Consider the following 10,099-nt stretch of genomic DNA (forward strand, 5'->3'; position numbering starts at 1 on the left):
CGCTTCCACCTCTTGCCGAGGTGGAGTTCCAGAGTTGACGGCAGAGTGATTGGGGAATCGATTTTATCGCGTCTACACTAGACACAATAAATCGATCTCCAATAGGTCGAACACTATCCGCGAGCCGGTGGGTACTGTAGCCATACCCTCAATAAAAAGGGAGAACAAACTACCAGGGGAGATCTGATGCCTGTTGCTTCTGCTACTGAACCCTATTGCTTCAGCTACTGAACCCTAAATGAGCTATATTGTTACACTAAATATTCTGGCCAACATTTTAAGATCTAAGGTTGTGTCCAAAACATAATTCAAGCACCAAACAGTTTTCATGTCTGCCACCATCTAGGGACGATACAAGTGGATGTTTTTCAAAGGTTAATTACAACACAGGCTTAGTAGCACTTTCTAAATCATGCTTTATTAGGAAAAAAAAAAATATCATCTTGCCAAATATACAATGGAAGTCATATTAGAGAAGGTGAAAACTAAATTTATGGATGCATCACTCGTGTATACAGTTTTGTACAAACTTTTGGTTTTGTTGCCCTCAATAGAACAAATTAAATTGCTTTAGGTTGAAATGTGCATAGTAAGTCCTCAGTAAGATCACATGGTATTAGTACTACTTAAAAAGTGCTGTTATGGGCAGAAACATGGCTATGTAAGCACTGCACATTCTTACTCAAAACTTTTACTCTAGGTAAGCCGAGTAATACCTGCCTAACTTTCTGGCATAGGTTTTTCCTTTTCTTATATGTTAGTATTGGACAGCTAAGTACATTGATGAGAGTGAAAGTTCCCTTTCTGGCTTTTGCACCCTCAGAGCTGTTACCCATTTTTGGTTGCAGAATCTGTTATTGGTGATAAGGAGCAACACAGCAGGACTTCAGACTGAAACTGCAGCCACAGCCATTTTTAATCATAAGGGGAGCAACTCTAAATGAAAGTCATTAGTCCAAAAACATAACCAATATTTTTTTAAAAAAACAGCATCACTTTTAAAGTATAGCCAAACTTAAACATTCCAGAGAGATAAAAGAATTACCTTTAAGTGAATAAATACCACCCTCTCTTTTATTTTAAACATAATAGGCTTTCACTTTCCCTCATACAATGGATCTCAGCATGCAATATTCCATTTAGATCTAATCAGAACCAGTTATGTTAAAAAAGGCGAATAAACCTACAATGTCACTACCTGTATGATCCAAAGTTTCCTTCTGCTGGTGGTTGGGTTGCCTTTTCAACCTTCTCTGAAAATAAAAAATCTGCACAGAAATAGTAAAAACCCTCCCTTAAGCACACACAACTTTTCCATATGTAGGTCCTGTTTCATTTATCTTGTTACACCACACTTTCAAAACATAAATTAATTTTCAAAGTAAAATCATGGCTTTAGTATTCGCCCAAGGACAACAAAAGCCTTTTGCCACATTAATTACACAGCAAAACAGTTTTGCAAAAAGCACATTCCACAACTGCAAAGACTGCGCTTCCTTTCAGCAGTCACCACTGACCCAAGACCTCCATATTTTCTAAACCTTATAACTTGGTTGTAAAGTTTGCTTCTGGCTGAAACTTGTTTGGCAGCAATTTATTGACATTATGCAGCAAGCTAAGAAATATGAAACAAATGCTCATTTGCTGTGTTAATATCACTTTTAAAAATGCCAAAACTGTAGAGTTTTGATATATTAAATAAATGCTGTAAGGCACATTTCAACACACCTATTAAATTGTCAATGTATTTCATAAAATTAAATACAAGTTTTTCCCCTAAAAGTGATCAACACAAACAGCTCAGCTCCAACTTAGGTACCCACATGAAGTGGCCAGACTTTTAACACTGCTCAGCACCTAGCAGCAGCTTGTCTACTGCTGGGCATGGTGCAGTTTTAAAGAGCTGGCCACTTCTTTAGATGCCCAAATGGGAGGTTCTGGGCTCTTGAAGTCAGTGTTACCACATATTATCCAAGATACAATATGTAGTCTCTCTGATCAATGCACCTATCTGGTATAATGAACTACACCTCGGCTAAGATCATCATTACAAAATAATTACCCAAGTGTTTTAAGAGGGTTAAATAAGGGTTTTCACAGATTGATGTGCTACACAAATCTAGTCAAGGATATATTAAACCATATGGTTAATGGATCAACTGTGCTATCTCAAGTGCTTCTAACCAAAAAAACAAACAAAACACCAACAAAACTCTCCCACAAAACTCTTTTAACCCAACTAAGAACATCACATAGAAATAATATCCTCATGCATGTAAAGAGAAAAGCAGTAATTACTTCCCTAAAAGAATGAACCAAATAAAGCATAAACCCTCTTTTAAAACTACTACTAGAGGCCTTGTTTGGCAATCTAGTATAAAGCGCAACACATTACTACATGAAAGATCACAACTCTCTGGGCTGGAAGAACTATGGAAACAGCACGTTCAGACACTGGGAGCAGCATGCAGCACTTTAACCCACTAAAAACAACTCTAGAGAAGAAGTCTAGAGCTCTTCAGCAGGAGGAAGAGTTCCCGTGACTGCAGGTGTGGGGAAAGTGGGTGACCATGATGGATTACCTCCACCCAAAAAAAATTATGGCAGAAATATAAACATATATTGTGGGGTTTGTTTTTATTAACCAGGAGAGCTGTGATCAACAAACCTTACTTTTATTTAATAGCCAAGAGGTCCAACAATATGTGAGTGGGCAACGCGAAAGAGGCTCCATGGCATTAACTTCCTCCTTCTCCTGTAATCTCACCCACCCACAGGTATGTTGTGAGGCTAGAATTCCATGGATTGAAAGAGGGTGGACAATTCATGCCACCCTCAGCTTGGCAGGGATTGAACAGCATAAGATGTGAGCAGGATTGCTCCAGAGGGAGGCATACAAAACCTGAAGGCTGAACTCTGTGGTCAGTTGAAATCCGGGCCTCTACACTAAAAAGGTCCATGTAGGGGAAAAGGTAAAGGTAGTCCTCCATTTTCATAGTTCATTCCAAAGTTTTAAAAATAGATCGCTCTGAACTGAGGAAACAACCACCTGGTGAAAAGCAGCTGGGCCTATTGCAGATCACTCCACAAGAGTCTGTAATATCAACATGGTATGGAAGTAGAATCTGGGTCTAACTGAGTTTACTGATTATTAGATATAAATGTAAGTGTATGAGATTGACACTTCTGTAACATGGAAAGAGGTTGGATAGGTGGTTATTAGGGTACAAGGACAAAGTCATAGAAAAAAAAATTACTGGTCCCAGGAGTAGACACACCTTATCACTACTATTAGACAGCCAGTATCTGTGGATCCATCACAAAGCTGACAGAAGTAGTTAAGAGTAGTTTTCAGATCTGTACTATGAGGAGCAATTTAAAAACAGCATCATATACTTAAACTATAAAGAAATCATCCTCTAAGTGATACAAGATATATTTAATTAGTTTAAGGCAAATCTGCATCAAATTCAGTTTCTTGGCTTATGGTTCCATTGGGAACACATCTTTTGGAAAAAACTCTCAATTGTTTTATTTGTAGAATAGCATTAATTTTCTGCGTCAAGGTTTTCAGCTGTCTTATGTGAAAGGGGTCACATAAGTGGTTCAGCAATGATCTTCCATAGCTCCTGTGAAGAGGGAAAAAAGCGTATTTTCAGAATGCACTCAGGTCACTATATCATGATAATTATTAAGGACTATTAGTTTCAACACCTGCCCTTTATATAAATTGGCTTGCAGCATGCATAAGGTAAGAATTATCTCTGAAGACTAATTTAATTTAGCTATTATTCTTGGAGCTTTGTACTTTTAGCTGCAATAAAAGAAGTTGAATCTACCTATTCCTGAAGTTAGCAAGGGAATTTTTGTATTCTAAATAATTAATATTGCTATAAATTAAATATCATTACAATAATTTCACAAATTCTGGGGTCTGCAGAAAGTATGTTTTCTCTGATAACTTGTTCTGTATTCTTTGCTTGGTTCTGCAAATGGTTCCTCATAATGCCTTCAAGGGTGTAACTGAATATATGCACTCAATATATTTTACTACAAAAATGTGAGGAACAGGAGACATTGAAAAGTATTTCTATTTCTGGATAATGAACAGTAGCAGATGTGTGTTTGCTAAATGGAACATTAGAAAGAAGACTGTCTTGGTCACAAGTGTAATTTATAAGCAATCCTCCATCACCACATATTTTAAATCATGATTGGAGATTTTACCTACAGTATCAAGTAGAACGGAAACAGTACATTAAGTTTTTATTACATACAGATCGCTAAAGACCTACATGATCATAATATAATCTTTGGCAAAAAAAATGTATGAAGTGAGCATATGAAACCTAGAAAATGCGTAACACAAAAATAACGTGTTATTTCTTATGGTTTTGGTCATTTTACACATCAAAGCTGAATAAAAAAATATTTAACTGTGAAACTAGGGCTCCATCCAAATCAGGTCTCATTACAGACAGACTTTAAAAGAAGAAAAAAAAAATAGAATTTGACCAAATGAGTTTCAATCTTTATGAACCTCCAAGAGATTCAAAATCTAGTTCAAGGTTAGTTATTTCTTCTGCAACAGCAGATAATAATCACTAACGTCTAAAATGGTAGAAACGGTTACATTCTTTACGTGACTTCAGGTATTACAGCTACAGGTATTACAGCTGGGATAACAGAGCCCTGTGGTAAAGGAAGTAAATATGGAAACCATTTTAAAATTACTGCATTTGGTAATTTTTAAGATTATTAAAATTTATGAATAATTTGATCTCTCTTTTTCAGTACACTTTAAGTAGCAATGTTTTTTGACTCAAAACTTGGAAAGAAGCTTTCCTTATATAGAGAAATATATCTTGGCACTATTATAGGCATTTACTAGCAAATAAATGAATATATTTTAGTTCTGTTTTGTAGTTACTCTGAAAATCATGTTTTCTGTTGCTGTAGTGAGAATGTTCATGATGCAGATTATATTAATTTACTCAAAGGTAAAAAGATGCTTATCAACATAAGCTTTCCTATGCTATGACATAACCCAGCATAAAAAATGTAAATATAAATGATAGGTCTTTTCTTGGGCAACAAATAGCTTCTTTGTGAACATAAATAAAATGGTGAATTGTTTCTGTTTTTCCTCACTATAATGACTAAATAACCAAAAACTAATTTGAAGTGATTCTCTTAACACATTATATTTAGTTTGATAAATACCACTCACCAACTGCTCAATCCGTTCATAAACGAGAAATTGGCAGAAAGCAAGTTTAATGGGCTCAGAAGTATATTTCATTTTGCTATCTTGTAAGTTTTCCAGATCATTCAAAGTATTTCGAAAATGATTGTAAGCTTCACATGTAATGTCCATATGTCTTAAGGTGAAGTTCAGCCTGGCAAGAAAATATCCATTTAAAGTGATATCTCAAAACATTTTTCCTGTCCCTTGTATCTTAAATAGCTAGTTAACTTCCCCAAATATAGCAGCAGATAGAAAATGTAATCTAAATTCTTTTTATTGATGTCAAACAATAATGACCATGTTCTTTTCATGGCAAATATGTTATCTTAATTAGGATCAGAATACTGATAAGTTCTAGATAATATTTCTGTCACAAAAGAAGAAACTCCCTCCCTTCCCACCAATTTTAGGCCCTTTTCTCCACATGAATTCAGTCTTGTGGTTTGTGTTTCTACAGAAATGATGCCAATGCCCACATAGCAACTCATTACTTGCAGATCTATAGAGACTCAAACAAGGCCTGTTATTAACATTTTAACACGGGAATAGGCAATCACATTCATTCTTACTCAAAAAAGAACAAAAGGCAATTTAGTACAAGAAATATGAAAAGACTATTATGGCAATGAATTAAAACCCACAAATAGTCTATATTTGCGTATTTAGCTATATTTGCATAACTCTATCCAAGGATGGCATGACATGATACATAGCAAGAACAATGATAAAGAATCCTAACTCTTTCACTTGATTTTTATAGGTTCAGAACCTTAGAATGCTAGGAGCCAAAAAAGCATATGGTGCACTGAATATTCATTGAAGTGTCTGATCAGTTACCGCTGAGTCAAAAGATTTAATTCTGAAGCAAAAACAAAGATCTTAAGGAAGGTCAAGATGGCACTTACCTCTTTTCTATTGATAAGTAAATTGTACAAGAGTTTTTCAAGTTGTGGGTGATTTTGTACAGTGTTTTGAATAAAGCATCTGTTAAGTCGTCGTCATAAAAAACTAAAATACAAAAGAAACATTAACACAGCGATGAACGTTTGATTGTTTTAGTCATACATGATCTTAACATAAAACAACCATCCTTACTTATGCAGATTATTTCTAATGAACAATCTCTGGGACAAATCCAGACATTGGTGTAGCAGAAAGTAGGAAGAGCTTTTAATGGCAACAACTGACGCTGCTATATTAATCGCAGCTGCTTTTTGTCAAGCATTCACTAGTTTCTCAAATGTCAAGGCAAATCAGTCTGGCAACTTGCATTATCCATAAACAGGCTGTCTCCTGACCAAGAAATATCTTACTGAAGTTTTAAAGGAAGGAGGAGACATAAATCATGGGGCCTTATGTCTCACATCAGGACAAAATGGTAGTGGTTCCACTGAACTCAAAGTTAAACTTGTCTGAGAAGAGAATCAGGCCCATCAAGTTCCTTAAAGTCAAAAGATATAGTATGGCAAAAAAAAAAAAAAAAAAGCCATCCAGGGACTGGTTATATCATCAGCAACAAAATCATATGATATATAAGAAACTTTGCCTCCTGATCTGACTGTCTAAAGACACTAGGCTGGACTTACACAAACACCTGAGTTCAACAAATGAAAGGCTGAAAGTGAAATGAAAGGCTGAAAGTGCGATCAAATTCATAAAAAGAATAAACAGCATGGTTTTCGAGGAAAAACATCTCTTGTTTTTCCAACGTCTACAGTGAACGGTACAGAGTTCAAAAAATACCATCTAGATAATTTTCATTTTCTGAGAGATAAGGTGTGGTAACTTCACTACTGACTGTATGAACTGTGCTGAGTTTACAACAAGTTTGTTTCAGAGAAGTTAAAATTTCGTATGTGGTAAAAGAATATCAACACAATCCTAACACTGCCTGAAACTTTGTTTTACCCAGTATTGTTAGAAGTAACACCTACGACAATTAAAACTCAAACATAAGAGAAACATGTCCCATCAATCAATTTACTTCACTGCCAATATTTCGCTGTTTCTCCTATATGGTGAGGTCAGTCTGTTAGCTTGTTCTGTTATTTGTATGGGTCTTTCACTCAGCAACAGGATAGAGAAAAACATGTAAGAAAATAGGAAAATATAAAACCACACAAGTTGGCAGGGAGACTCTGGGCAGATGTAGTTGCAACTGTTTTAAAAAATTTAGTAGGTTTCAAGTTGCTACTTCCATTGAACAGTTTATCCAGATTTTGTAACATTGTTTATCACCACAAATGACAGAACAGGCTATGTTTCAGAAAGTTTTTCGATTTCTAAATTTTAATTATAACCTATAATTTTTGAAGACAGACAGCAAGATGCTTCAGATAGTGAAGACTATCATAACTCCTTGAAGTCAATTAACTTCAAAAGAGCTGTGATAATTTAGATCAGCTGAGGATCTGGTCTACTTTTTAAACAGAAACCTGAGTTATCATATTCAAAGTTAAATATTTGACACTTGCACATTCAGTTGTCACTTTCATCAAGTTCCCTGGCTTCAGCTACATTCTCTTACCATCAGCTGCCAGTATCACCGTGGTGTGGTCATGCAAATCAGCAATCTCTGCTTCAGACCAACTGTAGGGAGCTTCAGAGTCTATAACAAAGAACATACAAATGGCCTTACTGGGTCAGATCAATGGCCCATCTAGCCCAGTAGCCTATCTTCCAACAGTGACCAATGCCAGATGCTTCTAAGGGAATGAACAGAACAGGGCAATCATCGAGTGATCCAGCCCACTGTCCAGTCTTTTCTAAACCCAGTTATACTTTTGGCCTTCACAATATCCTTGGCAATGAGTTCCACAGGTTGACTGTGCATTGTGTGAAGCAGTACTTTCTTTTGTTTGTTTTAAACCTGTTGTCTAATAATTTCATTAGGTGACCCCTGGTTCTTGCGTTATGTGAAAGGGTAAACAACACTCCCCTATTCACTTTCTCCACATCATTCATGATTTTATAGACTTCTATCATAACCTGCCACCCCCGAGTCATCTCTTTTCCAAGATGGAAAAGTCTCAGTCTTTTTAATCTCTCATAATCTCTTCATCATTTTTGTTGCCTTTCTCTGTACCTTTTCCATTTTTAGTATATCTTTTTTGAATTGGGCAACCAGCTCTGAACACAGTACTCAAGGCGTTGGCATACCATGGATTTATATAGAGGGATTATGATATTTATTGTCTTATTGTTTATCCCTTTCCTAATAGCTCCTAATCTTGTTAGCTTTTTTGATTGCCGCTGCACATTGACTCAGATTTCTTTCTTGAGTGGCAATAGCTAATTTAGAACCCATCATTTTGTATGTATAGTTGGGATTGTTTTCCAATATGTATTACTTTTTATTTATCAACACTGAATGCCATCTGCATTTTGCTGCACAGTCATCAGGTTTTTGAGATTTTGTAATTCTTCAAAGTCTGCTTTGGACTTAACTATCTTGAGTAGTTTTGTATCTGCAAACTTTGCCACGCCACTGTTCAACCCTTTTTTCCAGATCATTTATGAATATATTGAACAGCACTAGTCCCAGTACAGCTCCCTGTGGGACACTATTATTTATCTAATCTCCATTCCAAAAACTGACCATTTATTCCTACCCTTTGTTTCCAATTGTTCAACCAGATACTAATCCATGAGAAGACCTTCCCCCTTATCCAATGACTGCTTACTTTGCTTAAGAGCCTTTGATAAGGTACCCTGTCAAAGGTTTTCTGAAAGTCCAAGTACACTATATCAACTGGATCCCCTTTGTCCACATGCTTGTTGACCGCCTCTAAGATTTCTAATATATTGGTGAGGCACTATTTCTCTTTAAAAAAGCCATGTTGACTCTTCCCCAACAAATCATACTTATTTATGTGTCTGATAATTCTGGTTGTTACTATAGGTTTAATCAATTTGCCTTGTTCTGAAGTCAGGCTTACTGGCCTGCAATTGACAGGATCATCTCTGGAGCCTTTTAAAATAATTGGCATCATATTAGCTATCCTCCAGTCAGCTGGTACAGAATCTGATTTAAGTGATAGGTTACATACTACAGTTAGTAGTTTTGGTATGGTCAATGCAAAAGGCACGTGGCCTATTGAGTGAAGATTCCACTGCCCCCACCCCACAATAATCTATCTCCCACAACAGTTTGGGGGACGTGGTGTTACTAGGGCAGCAGTAAAAGCCACAGCCACAATGGGGAGAAAGGAGTGGATGAGAATTCACAGAAGGCTCCTTGGGGTTGGGTACTGATGCGTTTGTTTACATGAAACTCCTATCCCCTTCAGGAGCATCAAATCCCACTCTAATGAATGCTCTGCTTTCCTTTCTCTATTAAGACTGATTCTTAATGGGGGGGGGCGGGGGGGCAGTCACCCAGCCCTCTGCCCTCCCCCCCCGTCATAAATAGATAGCTAAGGGTTAATGTTTCTTTTACCTGTAAAGGGTTAACAAAGGGAACCAAACACCTGACCAGAGGACCAATCAGGAAACTGGATTTTTCAAAGTCAGGGAGGGAATTTTTTGTTGCTCAGAGTTCCCCGTGTCTAACCAAAGGATTCCTCCTGTTCTTAACCTTTACCATGAGAGAAAAATCAACAAGGTACAATGAAACTTTTATAAAAAAAAAGAAGAAAAAGATAAGGAATATAACTGATTCAGATGACAATACAGGGTAGTTGCTATAGAAATATAAACGTCTGATCCTCAATAGATATCAATTTGACATTCCAGCAGTTACAACATGTTATACAAACCATAAAGCCTATATTGTTTTCTACATTGTACTTAGTTGGGACAGAAATAAGACGGTAAGAAGAAGTTCTAGTGAGGAACAAAGACTCAGAGTCC

General features: G+C 36.5%; 1 protein-coding gene across 5 annotated transcripts in view; it reads right to left on the minus strand.

Annotated features, from left to right (window-relative positions):
- Positions 1 to 396: 396 nt before the first annotated feature.
- METTL22 (methyltransferase 22, Kin17 lysine) overlaps positions 397 to 10,099 on the minus strand; it is a 20,987-nt gene continuing 11,284 nt past the window's right edge. For all 5 annotated transcript variants that reach the window (XM_032769078.2, XM_075069288.1, XM_032769077.2 and 2 more), the window contains exons 8-11: positions 7,776 to 7,856; positions 6,154 to 6,256; positions 5,231 to 5,399; positions 397 to 3,629 (exon numbers count right to left, since the gene is read on the minus strand). In XM_032769078.2, coding sequence (XP_032624969.1) covers positions 3,594 to 3,629; positions 5,231 to 5,399; positions 6,154 to 6,256; positions 7,776 to 7,856 — 389 coding nt within the window. In that variant the 3' untranslated portion in view covers positions 397 to 3,593. The remainder of the gene's footprint in view (positions 3,630 to 5,230; positions 5,400 to 6,153; positions 6,257 to 7,775; positions 7,857 to 10,099) is intronic.

The sequence above is a fragment of the Chelonoidis abingdonii genome, chromosome 9 (genome assembly GCF_003597395.2).
Source record: "Chelonoidis abingdonii isolate Lonesome George chromosome 9, CheloAbing_2.0, whole genome shotgun sequence".
NCBI classification, from domain to species: Eukaryota; Metazoa; Chordata; order Testudines; family Testudinidae; genus Chelonoidis; species Chelonoidis abingdonii.